At 39.3% G+C, this 15,836-nt stretch overlaps 1 protein-coding gene across 1 annotated transcript; it reads right to left on the bottom strand.

The window, feature by feature from the left end:
- Positions 1-67: 67 nt before the first annotated feature.
- PARP9 (poly(ADP-ribose) polymerase family member 9) lies at positions 68-14,148 on the bottom strand (the record flags this gene model as incomplete). The annotated part of the gene is made up of 10 exons (XM_081327925.1): positions 68-447; positions 1,205-1,376; positions 2,397-2,542; positions 3,597-3,959; positions 4,949-5,024; positions 7,347-7,565; positions 7,645-7,875; positions 8,269-9,086; positions 9,836-9,872; positions 14,125-14,148. The coding sequence occupies 10 exons, from the start codon at positions 14,146-14,148 to the stop codon at positions 119-121; spliced, it is 2,415 nt and encodes an 804-aa protein (XP_081184051.1). The 3' UTR covers positions 68-118.
- Positions 14,149-15,836: the final 1,688 nt, after the last annotated feature.

Below are 15,836 nucleotides of genomic sequence, written 5' to 3'. Positions count from 1 at the left end.
AACATAGTGTTGCAGGGATTTCTTTTTTCATTGCATTACAGAACTGCCATAAGTTTATTACTTAATCTAACACAGAACTAGTGTCTGTGTTTCAATTAGCATTAAGGCTTCAGAGATTCTAGGATGATGGTTCCAAACTAGCCTTCTGATGAGGGCTCCAAAGCAGAGAACATGTCAGTAAGTACAATGGTAGAGCTTGTTCCCGATTGAAAATGACAAAGATTTCAGGGTTATGAATATCATCAACCACGCTATCGTAGAGTTTCATACTGCTTGCGTTAATTAAAGGTGGTGCTACATAACTCCGATTGCCCCTTGTGTATGACCCTGTGACAACTTCTGCTTCAAACACACAGATCAAATGGTCCATTTCACATTTTTCTCTGGTATCTGCTATAAGTTTCCGGGGGTTCTTTTTAAAATAGATGCCAGCTCCATATTTCTGATCTGAAAAGCAACACAAAATGCAGGCTGTTTTACCATATTTTCATTATAATGGCAATATAAATGACTAGCTGACTGCAGTGTCTTTAGTCTTTCAACCATATACTAGGTAGAAGTATAAGGATTAATTTGACTACACTAATCAAACTTAGGAATCATGCTGAAAATAACCACTATAATAATCACACATAACAATTAGAAATAGAGTAATTAAAGCTGAGATTGGAGAGATGAGCCCCATTGATTCTTAGGCTAGGACGGGAGGCATTATGTAATTGTATTTTGGTACACCAACAAACCACGAGCTAATCTGTTAATTCAAATGGGCAAGAGGTAGAAACCTAGAGTTTATACTCTGGAATATAGACTTATGGTCTGCAGTGGGGAATCAGCTTCTATGTTTGAGGCTGAATTCTTGCTTACCCTCTAGTTTCTAAACTTTCTGCCTAGAATAGCTGAGAAGTGAATTGAGATAAGTATCTGGTAGTCTATTGCCAACTGGATGGGAAGCCCAAGAGGACATAAGAGGCACCACAATGTAGTCTTGTTGTTTAGGTTCCTTACACTTAAAAATGAAAACTCCAATCTTGTTTCTCACCAGTATAGAAATTAAAATTTAACAACCGGTTGTAAAATACCAACTTTTAAGTCATGTTTGTGTTGTTACAAAGGTATTCAGTTTGCACACGAATAGGATATTTAATATGCTGAAAAATAGCCTGTATTTTCTACAGCATTTACAGCAACATATCTGGTTTACCTTGTGATGAGTAAGTTTTCTGAAATCCAGTTTTGCACACCAGGCTACAATACTGAGCAGGGACATGATGGTACAATCTATGGCATACAGGCATTCCAGTATTTCTTCCTTCTATTTTCCTTTTTACTCTTTGGAAAGCAGATTCTAAAAGAGGGTTATGTATTTTCTCTATCTGTAATAAAAAAATGAACAGTTAGGATGTACTCTGTATATTGCCAGTAATGTAATGACTGAATGTAATTTGCCTGCCAACCAGCAGAAATTGCATATTCCAGCAAACCTTTCCTCACACGAGAGATGCTGCCAGGTGTGTCTTCAAGATTCTGGAGGAAATCCAAGTAGTTGAATCAAAGAAACATTGCATTCAAGGATTATCTCTTTTCTGTACAAATGAATCATTGTTCAACCAAGATTTTGTTCCAGAATATGGATTTGTTTTCTGTGAAGTATTAAGCCTGTGTATTTTTTCCAGTCACAATACAAATTAGGTAATTTCTTGTTAGTCATCCTTTTTTAGGTTTGTCATATTAGTTTTAATTACTGGTAGATACATATTTTGGAATTCTGTAGCCTCTTCTGAAATCTAGCTTGAGCTCATAATTTGTAGGAAACTGACACCATTTTATAATTTGCTCAGAGTGATACATTGTCTATTAATTCAAGATCGATGGTTGATTAAACACACACATACACAAGCAACTGCTGTGTTAGATTTACAACTAGTTCCCAATTTTCCATGAGCAGGGAATCCTCAGTTTTATAGGATGCTCCTGATAATGGAAGGGAGAAGGAGGCAAGTTATGCTAACTCCTACAGGCCAATACGACTCCATAAAAGCTTCTGGAGTCCTCCAGAGCTGTATGAAAGATCATGTTTGCAGCTGCAAAATGGGAAACCAGCAAATCAGCTGGATTAAATAATCTTAATTCCCTCAAATTGATTAAATCTTTTTTTTCTTCATGGGAGGCGAACCTGAGATCCAAAATTGACATCATTAGCACTGAACAGTCAGCTGCTTCAAAGAACAGGAGAAGTGGCAACCAGTTAATGCCCAGTTTAACTTGCAGTTTGGATCATGCAGAGACTTTTTCAATGAAACCCTGTAGATTTCAATCTTGTTTGCTTAAGTTTGGCTAATTTGGTACATCTATAATGCAACACAATTTTCTCCTAGCATTATTTTGCTATTCACCTTTAGAACCCGGAGGCCGGCTTTTTCGAGCTGTTTTTCTTTGTTCTTGAATTCTTGAAGGTAAGACTCTATTGGGGTGATTTGATAACAGCATCTGTTTGCCATCTCCAGATCCCCTTCTTGATGAGGATAGCTCTCCAAAGATCCTGGATGCAGATAATACACTGCTTAATAAAAATTAAACCAAGATTTTCATACTGAAAAATAAACTGAAAACTTAAAAGAGTGGGATGATGCTCTTTAATTCCATTTGTTCTATAAAAGAAATAAATTAAATATAGCATAATGCTATGCTATAACACACCCCTAAAAACTTTTGTGTTAACATAAAATGATAAATCAATAAAAATACAGATTTTTTTAAAAAATAAACCAAAGCTAAATAAAATAAAAATAAACTACAACGGCAACTGTAGAAAATTAGAAAATAAAAGTTGAGAGCATACAGTATGTATACAGACACACACACATACTGTACACATGTACACACAAACACACACATTCAAATGAGAAACAATTTAAACACCCATTTGGGGTATTTCTGGCGCGGAACATTTGTGCAAATGATATTTCTAAGATGAAATAAGAAAAAAATAGTTAATATGGCCAACACACGACTAAAATATTTTTTTCATTTAATATATGTTGTTTCAAAGTTTGGATCCTCTGTGAATTCCACTGATATGCTAACAGATATATCAATTTTATTACAATTTGCAGTATGAAGCCAGGCAACCTACAACAGAGCTTAAATATTCTAATGCTGTACTAGTTTATAAGATTTAACAAAAATTGGACAAGAAGCCAACCTCTGGCTTTCTGGAAAAGATGATTGGGTGATTTTCCTAGAGCAGAGCATTGTACAATTCTGTTATTTTAATTTATCTGACTTGGATTTATATTACTTTCTACATTATAAGAATAAAGTCATGATACAAACATTTAAAGATACAACTTATGTCTGTGCAGTTTTGTCCCAGCATTCTGCCCGTCCACTTTGCAAGCATTGGGCAGTTCAGAGTGAGATGCTGAAACAAAACTTTTAAGTTTACTAAAGATTACATAAACTTCTAAAAATGCTGTTTTTAAGGACTAGAAGCCTGCTTTTAACAAGCTAATTAAACCAAGATTTTCTGTGAATTGTTAAAGGTTAGATTAATATCTGTTATCAATGGAATGTGCTCATACAACTCTACGTACCATCCATCTTAAGAGATTCTTGCTTGGCTGTAGACTGTAGCATGAATTCAATTGCGAAGGCTGCATCAATCACAGCTCGGGGAGAACCTTCGATCTCTACGGCTGCCCCTGCTCCACTTACTCTCTCCAGGATGGTAATGCCAAAATGTTGCTGAAGGTGAGACAATTCGAGAGGCTGGACACTGCTCAGGTTTAAAATGTTATGATTCCGTATAACAATCCGTCCAGTTTCCTCAACCAATATGATATCTCTGAGCCACTGTCCTGCTTTCTCCAAAATATCATGGCTGCGTCCTATCAGTTCCACAGAAGGCCCATTTCTATCAAAACCTGGACTGGCTTGGACATCAGCCTGTAGCTCTGCTTAAAAAAAGAAAGAAAAAGGTTTGCACTGCTGAATGATTGCATCCAAATGTAAGCTAACCAGGGGGAAAAGTATGCTGTTAGGTGGCTTGAATGGATAGTTAGGATTAAGACTAGATAGTTCCAAAAAAAGGGATGACCATCAGGAGACTCGAGAAGGAATGAGAATGACCTTAGAACACTGAGATAATTTGGTCATAAAGAGAGAATGACTAAGGATCAAATTGCGAAACAGATGTAAAGAAAAAATGAATTTAGTCAAGAGAAAAGGGAAGCCTTTGGATCAAGTGGATGAAATTCGCAAAAACAAGCTAGGGATTTAAAGAACAACAGGCAGTGTACAAAGTGGTATATTGTTATAATTTTGAGATATTTAACATGATTTCATACAATAAATATCGTACAATTTCTGCAATTTTAAGAAAAAATTCCCCAGGAGCTTCCACTGAGCAAAATCCTGCTTTTAAACAAGATTATATAAGATTAAGAATTAAGAGTTTTTAAGGCTTTCCAGTTTTTAAAATCTAAACTTTAGATTCTAAATGAAATCCCCCGTCCCTGAAATGTTTCCTCCCTCCTATCTTGATAATTTTCACTGGCCCGTCTTTTATCTCACCCACCTTTCAGCTTCTCCTTCTACGTCTGGGTTCTTACAGCATATGAATCCGCAACTTCTTAAACCATTGGTTGCTGACTAAGCCACAGTTAGCTGGGTTCACATTCCATATTAAACTAAAACCCAGCATTTACAAACACAGCAGAGAGGATCACCATCATTGTCAAAAAACGAGGATATTAGATGATGAGTATGTGGGGTATACTGAATCATAAATCACTGTCAACGAAATTGTTTAGTTCCAAATTGTTTAGCTCCCCACTCTTAAGGTTTCAATCATTGGACAGGCTCTTGACAAAAAATCTATTTCAGTTGATTGAACTTAGTTAAGCCAAGAATTCCCATAAATTTTAACCCTCCAATTTATTTTTACCAATTGTGTCAACATTGCTGCAGTCCATCTTTTCTTCTAGTTTGTTCTTCACTGACATAAGCTTGGCACAGAAAGCCTTTAAAAAGGGGGGAAATAATGATTAATCAGCATAATATAGTACCAATTTGGATTTTTTTTGCTCATATAACACCATGGACATTATAGCAAATGGCAATTAGAATAATAAGTTTTCAATGGGATGTGTCTCCCCAATATTGAATGCTTGGTATAGATTGGAAATTCAGTTGGCAAAATCGTGCTTACATACAAAAGAATAAGAAGATACAACTAATGTTAACAGTTTAGCTAACATTTAGAATAGAAGACTGATTTAAGGTTCCAGGATGTATGTGATATGTCCTTTGTAGAAACCAGTAAATAAAATAGTTATTCTCAGTGGACTTTTGCCATTGTTTTCTTGACTGAGATTTTTGGATATCCCAACAAGAAATTCAACTAGCAGGGAAAGGTTTAGAACTCATGCCAAATTCAAAGGATTGTGGCAGACTGTGTGGTGACAACAAGATGTATTGCAATTTCTTTCGAAATTGCACTTCTTTAGCAATGTACAAAATGTTGTTCGAGAAGCTATTTTTATTTGGGCAGGTACCTCTTTTATTATTAAGACTTTAAGTCCATGCTTGGTCTATTAACTTCTTGATTGTTTTTATATAATCCAAGAATGAGAAGGATCTCTAAAATGAACTAATCCAGTTTCTGGCCAATGAAGGAAATCCTCTATTACATGTTGCTAAATTCTTAACCAGCTTTTTAGTGAATGGTGCTAGTGAAAAAGAGATCCTCACTTTCTAAGGCAAGGTATTTTGCAGTCAACAAGTGGTCGGAAGAATAATTTGGGGTTCCAACTCAAACCGGGGCTGTGCAAGAATAAATAAAAATGAGATCCAGACAGTTAATAATGAAAGAAGAACTATTTATTCCTAAAAGCAAAACAGTTTGCATTTAAGGGCCGGCTGCAGAGAAATGGAGTACAGCAGCAGGTTTTTATAGGGGGAGATTGTCCGGGGTGTGAAAGTGTCTGCATGCTGATTCTAGGATGACCCTTGAAGGGCGTGTGTGTATGAGCGTGTATAGGTATGAATTCTCGTCAACATGCAGTTCTGGTGGGAGACCTAATTTAATTAATTCTATTTGTGTTTGCAGACCGTATCCTTTGATATGTGGAATTAGGTCTGGGTAACTTATTTGGAGGTTTGAGGAAGTTTGGGTAAAGGATTTTCCCCGTTTGCTATTTTTACTTGATTAATTTAGTTTCAGGTTGACTACCAGTTATCTAGTGCAGATGCTGACTCTCAGACCATTGTGCATTCTGTTAAAAGTTTTAAGGGGAGATGGAAACAGAATAAAGAATAAAATATATTTGGATATAAAGCTTGTCACAAAGACTATCCTTTTTTTAACCCTTTCTTCTTATTTGAGCTACAGATTCATAACCTATCTTTGAAGAGAAAGAAAACAAAGGTCCTCCATTCAAAAATCAGAAAATGGTTATTACACCATAACCTAATTATCTTTTCTTCAAGCTTCAAGCTCCTCATAGATTTGGCCTCCAAGACACTCACTTCTTTGTTAATATATATACAACATAAAGGTAAAGGTAAAGGTTCCCCCGCACATGCGTGCTAGTCGTTTCCAACTCTAGGGGCCAGTGCTCATCTCCGTTTCAAAGCCGAAGAGCCAGCGCTTGTCCGAGGACGTCTCCGTGGTCATGTGGCCGGCATGACTAGATGCCAAAGGCGCACGGAACGCTGTTACCTTCCCACCGTAGTGGTCCCTATTTTTCTACTTGCATTTTTACGTGCTTTTGAACTGCTAGGTTGGCAGAAGCTGGGACGTGTAACAGGTGCTCACTCTGTTATGCGGCACTCGGGATTCGACCCACCAAACTGCTAACCTTCTGATTGACAAGTTCAGCGCCCTAACCCACTGAGCCACCGCGTCCCTTCTATATACAACATACACCTTAATATATTTAAACTTTTCCTAACCTTGGCTAAAGAGTAGAGACAGAATAAAATTAATCAGTTGAGTTGCTAGACAAATATTCAAGCATAATTTTCAAGGGTTCCAACCAAAAACTGGGCAGCCCTTTGGGATTATATGAGGATTCCTACACTGGGCAGGGAGCTAGACATCCATGGTGTTTTCCAAGCCTCTGATTCTATGGTATTCATAGGATTTAAGTGTCTTAAAAAAAACTCCTACAAAGAACAAAAATATTATCAACGAAAAGCAACTCTCCATCTCATAATAGTGTTACTCATCATAGTGCAAGGAGAGTAACTTGAGTCTCATGGTAATACTGACTGCATAATACCACATGCTTTCCTTAGGCCCCTGTAATCTACCTGCAAGGAAACAGTGTTCAATAACTTACTTCATAAACATCAATGTTGTCCAGAGGTACCACAATGTAGACATCCAGCTTCTTCCCAATTTGTTCCGCTGCAAAGTGCATGATTTCTTCCACCATAATTTCGGCCACCTCATTACTTGGTAAATGTAAACCTTTAATTCCAAGAGGAGGAAAAGCAATGGATGACAACTTCTGTTCCACAGTCTTGGAAAGCCCTTTAGAAATGGCTGTTTTTAATACCTGCAAGCAAGAAATTCAATTATATAAGCTGATTTGCTCCCAAATTCAGATGAATGAAACACTGCAAAGCTAACATCACCTCTTGCCTGTTGCCTTCAATGTAAGGTGGCCAAACCACATGCAGCACGTGCTCACAATCAAGATTGAATCCTTTTGTGTATATGAAACTGGATCTCTCTGATGGAAGTTTCTGTAACTCAGAGGCAAGTTGTTCCTGCATAGCTGGACCTGCCTTTTCCAAAATTGCTCTTGAAACTGTTCCTTGAGAAAGATCATCTTGCATGGTCATAGAATTAATAATTATAGCAGCCTGGAAGAGAGCAATGTAAAATGTGAAACTTTTCATGCCAGGTTCCTACAGACAAGGAATTCCCACACTATTCCATCAACAACAAGAAATCTTAACAATCTCCCCCATCTTCATAAGGACAGGACATATTTCTGCAAGAAAGGTTATGTAAAAGTTTGGGGACTTCCAGCAATAACGTGAGGCATGCATAGAGGGAATATCAGGTATATTCAAACTGAACATCCTGTTGAATAAGTAGCAACAAATTTAATGTTGGATGTGGCCCATGTATCTTCCACATCATATAATTTTCAATAAAGCTACAATGTCTACTGGTTTTCTGCACTGGAATTAAAAAAATATTCTTGGCATGCCAACACATTTACAAGAAACATTATAATCCACAAGACTTACTCGCTGTGTTTCTATACCCCCTTTTTTGATCTGCAGGCAGAGTTCATTGACCCTGATACAGTCAGGAATACCCAACTGAGGCACAATATCATTAACCCCGAGCAGATCTTCGCAAGCCTTTTTCATGACATCAGCTGTGGTCTCATCAATGTTTACAAGGTGGATTTCTTGTAAGTAGCCAAATAATGGAGCAAGTTGAACAAAGTTCCTGATTGTCTGTACAATCACTTGAGCACACCAATCCTGAGGAAAATTGAAGATCCCGGAACTCAGCGCAGGAATGGCCACAGACTTGATATTGTTTTCTGGAGCATTGACGTATTTCAGAACGTTTATTATGGCAGCTTCCAACTTGAGGCAACATTCCTCCTTCTGATCTTCTGACCACCTTGGACCTACCGCATGGATAACCTGTTTACAGGGCAGTCTTCCTCCGCTGGTGACCACAATCTGGCCAGCACTGAGTGGGCCATTCTTTTCAATGAAAAGTTTGCACTGCTCTTCAATTTCTGGCCCGCCAGCTTTCAGGAGAGCAAACGCCAGACCTCCAAAATAGTGCAGGTATTCATTGGCTGCATTCACCAAAGCATCGGCCTCGTGTCTTGTGAGATCATCTACCCAGACAGAAACCTCCACTCCTTCCTTCAGGCTTTTCCTATATACTTCCATGGGATTTCTCATGCTCTTAAGGACGCAGATACAGCCAAACTTCTTCTGAAGAAGGCTGCACAGGTAATTCTCTCTTCTCTTGAGAACTGCATAAACGCTGTTACTGATGGGAATTGATAGCATTTCCTCATCTATCAGAATCCTAATTTCTAGGGAGATAAATGGAAATTAACGTTTGGCGGGTTGTGCAAATTTGTACATACATTCCCACTGTTCATTTTTGAAGATTTTACTCTCTTCTGCCCCCAGGAAAGAAAACTATATCATTTCTGCAGACTGCCATCTTTCCCTAACACAGAGTGATCTTGTGACATTAAGCATTCCCATTTATCAGGCTATTGATACAAAGGAAGTCAGCTGAATGCCAGCAATGGAATTTGCATCTGGAATGGGAAGGGATGTTTGCAATGCCAAGAGCAGATGGATATTCTGTTCACATCTCATAAACAGAGAGCTGCTTATCCCTCAAATCAATAGAGAGTTAAAAAGAGGATCAAAAATATTAAGGAGAATCAAACTTAATGTATTTGCTGATAAAATGGGGGCCCAAGTACAGATATTTTAGATTGCAAAGATTTTGTAACCTATCCCCTTTTTCCTTGCAACACATCTGCCTACTGAGACTTTGTGAGATCCTAGCTTTCTTGATTACTGTTTAGAGGTTGACTCAGCCTAACAAAATGATACAAAACTGCTTAACAGCTATTTTTGCATTACATCGCATGTGAATTAGAGGACTCTGCTAATATTTGGCAGTACATGCATGGTGATGTACATACAACTTGATGATGCAGGATGGAAGTTTTTAGCATGAGAATCTTGAGTACAGAAACCTTGAGAGAAATTATAATTAACCTCAGTGAAAGTTGTATGACTAAAAGACACAAAGACTATTTACCTGCACTGGCTTTTTTAGTAGTCTCAGAACTGGAAGTCTGTGAAAATAATAGCAGAAAATCAGAACAGTCTTTCTTAATGTCTAAGCTAAAGCCATTGGCATTAATGTTTATGAATCCTCAGTTTACTAATCTCTCTTCTGAGACAATTCACTAAAAGCAGACAAAGATTTTAATCCATTATGCTGTACAAACCATATGCTAAGTTGACATACAGGTAGTCCTTGAGTTACGTATGTAATGGAGCCTGGCCATTCCACTCATAACTCAAGGAATGGCATGCCTTGAATATGATCACTCCGTGCTTTCACCCACGCATTTGCTAACTGAATGCATGGTTTGTTAAGTTCACAGGAGGTATCCCAGGTTGGGGAAGACCATGGGGGGGCGCTAGTGATGGAACAGGCCACCTGATTCAGATCACCCAAGGCCTCCCCAGACACATTGAGATACCTCATGCTCCCCACAATTGCTTCCCCCCCCCCCATCCTGCCACTCCTGGTCACTTACCTTGCGAAGATCTAGTAAGCTATCTTGTCTCCTGCTGTTTCCTCTCCAGCCTCTTTGCCGCACAAGATCACAGCACCGAGAACCTTTCACTCTTGGCGCAAAATGTTTGCAAGCTGATGGGAGGCTTTGGGTCAGTGAAACCGCTGCCTCAAAGCATCCGACCAGCTTGCAAACATTTTGAGCGCTGAGACTGGAAGCTCCTGGGGGGGTGTATGACATCGTGTTACTTCAGGCTTCCAGTCTCTGCGCAAAATGTGCTTGAGGAAAGTCCTTTGCCGACAAAAATGGAGGCTAGGAGAGATGCACTCAATCTGGGGCTCTGTTATCATCGGCAAAGGCTTTTTGCAAAGATGGCAAAAGACTTTGCAAATGGAGGGAAGGCTTCGATGATCAGGCCTTCCCTCCATGTGCAAAGCCTTTTGCCACAGTTCTTGTCCAGGCCTCCATTTGTAGAGAACAGAGGTGAGAACAGAGGTGAGATCTTGCGCTACTGATCACACATGATCTTGTGGTACTTAGGCCTCCATTCTCTCTGAATGCACTGAAGGCCTGAATCAGTGAAACAGGCCAAGAAACAAAGGCTCTCTCTAGATCTTTGCAAAGTGGGTATCCACAGGCCTAGTGCCTATGGAGACCTGGCCGGGGGCGGGGGGCAGGGAATAGCCATGGTGAATGTTGCAGCGCCTCTGTGGTTGTTCATAATAAGGGTGAATGACTGCCATGGTGCTGCAACATTCATAATTTCGGGACTTGTTTGTAAACACTAGGGGGCATTTATTGCGTAACTTTGAATGTTCGCTAAGAGAACATACGAGGATTACCTGTATTTATTTATAAGCAAGCCTGACTGAATTTAATGAGCTTTATTTTCTGAATGTACACAGGATGATTCTTTCTCTTTCTTTCTTTCTTTCTTTCTTTCTTTCTTTCTTTCTTTCTTTCTTTCTTTCTTTCTTTCTTTTTCTTTCTTTTCTTTCTCTCTCTCTCTCTCTCTCTCTCTCTCTTTCTTTCTTTCCCTTCCACCCAGATCACTTTGTTTGAGATGGGTGGCCTGGCCATATAAGCTTGATAAAATAAGTATCGATGTCTGTCTGTCTGTCTGTCTGTCTGTCTGTCTGTCTGTCTGTCTGTCTATCTATCTATCTATCTATCTATCTATCTATCTATCTATCTATCTATCTATCTCTAATCTTCATTTCTGCCATGGACCAGTATAAAACAGAAAAAATTACACTCATTTCAATAACACTGAAACTTGCAAAATAGATAAAAGAAAGTAAAAGTTACCATTGCTAACACAATAGTATAATATTAAAACACTAAATTTTGTGTAGAAAAAATATTTACCAATACTGCAAACACAAGGGGGGCTCTGAAGACCAGAAAAGGGTGTAAAAACAGATAAATAATAAAAACAAAACAGGAATTCCAAGTAAGTTCACTCATTTTCAGTAGCCCTAATTATGTTTTTGAATTTTCATTGATACCAGACAAAATCTAGCAACATTGTTTGTCATAAATGGTTTCTTATATGAGAATCAAGAAGACAACTTTTGTTATGACCTATAACACATGCTGCAAAGGAACGCAGTGGCTCAGTGGGTTAGGACGCTGAGCTTGTCGATCAGAAGGTCGGCAGTTTGGCGGGTCGAATCCCGAGTGCCGCATAGCAGAGTGAGCACCTGTTACTCGTCCCAGCTTCTGCCAACCTAGCAGTTCGAAAGCACGTAAAAATGCAAGTAGAAAAAGTAAGTTCACTCATTTTCAGTAATTTAATAATTTAATTTAATAATTTGATTTCTATACCGCCCTTCTCCCGAAGGACTCAGGGTGGTGAACAGGGCAATACACAATAAAAATCTAATACAAAAATTAAAAAACCATTAAACATCATGCCCATAAAATCAATACATATTAAAGTTAAAACTAGTTTTAAAAACCCAACCCCATCCCGTCAGACCAGGCCAGCTTGTTCGAAAAAGAATGTTTTAAGATCGCGCCGGAAGGAGCGAAGGTCGGGGGCCGTCCGGAGCTCAACCGGTAAGCGGTTCCAGAGGTCTGGCCCTAATTATGTTTTTGAATTTTTGAATTTTCATTGATACCAGACAAAATCTAGCAACATTGTTTGTCATAAATGGTTTCTTATATGAGAATCAAGAAGACAACTTTTGTTATGACCTATAACACATGCCGCAAAGGAACGCAGTGGCTCAGTGGGTTAGGACGCTGAGCTTGTTGATCAGAAGGTCGGCAGTTTGGCGGGTCGAATCCTGAGTGCCGCATAGCAGAGTGAGCACCTCGTACTCGTCCCAGCTTCTGCCAACCTAGCAGTTCGAAAGCACGTAAAAATGCAAGTAGAAAAATAGGGACCACTACGGTGGGAAGGTAACAGCGTTCCGTGCGCCTTTGGCGTCTACTCATGCCGGCCACATGACCACAGAGACGTCCTCAGACAAGTGCTGGCTCTTCGGCTTTGAAACGGAGATGAGCACCGGCCCCTAGAGTTGGAAACGACTAGCACGCATGTGCGGGGGAACCTTTACCTTTACCTTATAACACATGCCAATACAGAAAATGTAAGTTTTTCAACCTCACTGGCAACAGGGAAATATAAAAGCATGTGTATGATGATCTCCACAGTATTTCTGCTACATGGACAGGTTCTCATGCAAAATAGCAATAGCAATAGCACTTAGACTTATATACTGCTTCACAATGCTTTACAGCCCTCTCTAAGCAATTTGCAGAGTCAGCATATTACGCCCAACAATCTGGGTACCGACCTTGGAAGGATGGAAGGCTGAGTCAACCTTCCAATAAAAAGAGAAGAAAGAAAAAAAGCAAGCTTAGAAAAGCAAGGGAGGCTAAAGTCATTAACTATCTGCCTGGTTCCTTTCTGGAATAAGCCATGTGAGTTCTAATGTGGGTTGGAGATGTGGGAGGAGAGAGATGCTAATAATAATGCTCACCTGCACACTGCTAGATGCACCCAAGAACCAACACCACACTGGAAGTGGTGACATAGAAAATCCCGCCAAATGTGAAGATGCCAAAAGAGTACTACTAGTGAAGTTCATGGAGTGTGGTTTGACCATCAATTCAGACGTTTACTGTGAAACTTTACAAAAACTCAGACGAGCCATCCATAACAAGTGTCGGAGCATGCTGACCTCCAGTGTGGTGTTGGTTCACGATAATGCTTGCCCGCACACCACTAGACGCACCCAAGAACTTTTGAAGCACTTCCGTTGGGATGTTTTTGATCACCCTCCTATAGCCCAGATTTGGTGCCAAACGACTACTACTAAGGAATTTCAAACCTTCTATGACATTATGACAAGTGCCTCAATTTGAATGGCAATTATGCCATGTTGCAGTTTTCTAACGTGTATAATAAAAGTTCTGTATCTGCGAGTGTCTATCATTGATAACCAAATTGAGGTTTATTTCCGAATTGCCCTCATAGTTTACCATCAGATCTTTCAGTGATAATGCTAATATTTATGCTAGTTACTATAGGTAGCTGAATATGCCATTGATCACAAATGCCAATAAACTTCATTTTTTCTGGTTGGACATTTAATTCCAAGGAGAAATTTAATGTGAATGTGTAATTGGGTCTTTTTAGTGGGGAAAAATTATTTTGGAACACCTTAACACAGTTTGGTCCTTTCACACCAATTTTTCTTAAGCTTCCCCTGCCTTTTCCAAGCTGATGTCCACTGGCCCTTCTTCCATAATTGGCTGGGAATGCTCTGTTTGAAACTTTCTATATACTCACTAGCAAATTCATCATATTCCCCATTTTGATCCTGTTCTTCCTGGTGTCCTTAGTTGTCCTTATTATCTTCTTCCATTTCCCTGGGTTGAGAGCTAGGAACTGCCTTCAACCCACCAGCCACCTCCCTTAGAATCTTTTGGCCCAGTTACTACGGAGATCGTTGCCAGAAACTCCATGCCATTGTCAAGTTGCTCCTTAGCACTTAATTCAGGCCTGAAGAAATAGTAGGCCTTCAGATATGTTGGGCCAGGGTCCACCAGGCCATTGGTTAAAGATGAGCAGTACTGCAATCCAACAAATTCTGGACAACTGAAGATCTCCAGTCTGGCAGAAGAAAAAAATCAGAATACTTGGATCAATTCTCTTAATCTCTGCAAAAAGCGTTTTACTAAATGCATTCTAGTCTTGCTTTAGCCATGAAAGCTGGCTTGGTGACTTTGGGCCATTCATTCTTTCAATCTAACTCATGCCACAGAGTTGTAGTTGTGGGGAAAATGGGAGGAAGAAGGTATGTTGGATATGTCACCACATAGGGTTATTTGTAAAAATAATAAAGGCGGGATACAAATAAATAAATGTAAAAATAATAAATAACAACTGTATTTGGCATGCAGGTAGAATGGGGGGGGCAGACTTGAATAGCAATACCATGCCCACCATCTTGCAGAATTTGACCTTGCTTGTGGGTGCCCTTTTCAAAGGTCATCTCAGTTACTAATACCACCTTCATCTATGTCAAGATATTTAAATTTATAACAGGAACAGTGGGGGTTGTGTAAAGAGTCAGAACACACAGTTATAGCTGATTGATTAAAGAGAGTTAGTTGGCTACTGCATGAGACAATCCAGGCTGTGATTGATTGCTATGAGTGAAAAGGGGGAGTTTCCCTTTTTCCCGCCTTTTTTGCTGTGTGCCCAGTGTGTTCTGTGATTTATCTGATGTTCCTGCTGTGTTGATTTACCTGACTATGCTCCTGTTTGCCTCTTATTTACTGTAAATATACTTATTTATATAAAACCACAAGTTCTTGTCAACATCTCTCATTCCATTTGGATATCGGCTGCATAATTCCCTGACAATCTATATCCTCAACTTCATTAAAAAATGTTTATAAGCATTTCACAAGTCTCCATATTTCTTTGTGGACTGAATCAATTCATTAGCTGCTTCAGTCATTGAAGCAACTCTAGGCAAAGTGCATGAATAAAAGAACAAATTAAAATAGCCTAAACCTAGCCAACAGAAGGCAATATAAGCCACATAAAATTGGGGAAACAACATTACAGGTAGTCCTCAGATTATCATTCAGAAACTGTTCAGATATGATGGCACTGAATGTGTTATGTATTAGGCTTTGTTGGTACACCTAAAGCTTGCATAAGAGTCACCACCAGGAGGCGTTGAACTGTAACTGTTTAGGCGGGAAGCGTTTTCGGCGGGAAACAGAGGTTCAATCCGATTGGTTGGTTGAGTACCTGGCCAGGTACTGGCCAGGTATATATAGGAGTGCAGTTAGCCCTATTCCCCAGTACAGTAACTTCCACCAAATAAAGAGCTGTTATGTTGTAGTCATCGTCTCGGCGTCCTTCCTGCTCTCCAGAACCCACTACACAACAGAATGGATGTGTTCTGTTACAATTGGTTCTTGAATTCTGGCTATCAGTGTCCCCTGGTCATATGATCATGATCCTGGTCCTCAGTGCCAAGCTTG

Source organism: Vipera berus (genome assembly GCF_964194415.1).
Source record: "Vipera berus genome assembly, chromosome: 1".
Lineage (NCBI taxonomy): Eukaryota > Metazoa > Chordata > Lepidosauria > Squamata > Viperidae > Vipera > Vipera berus.
This window is presented reverse-complemented; position numbering and strand designations above follow the sequence as displayed.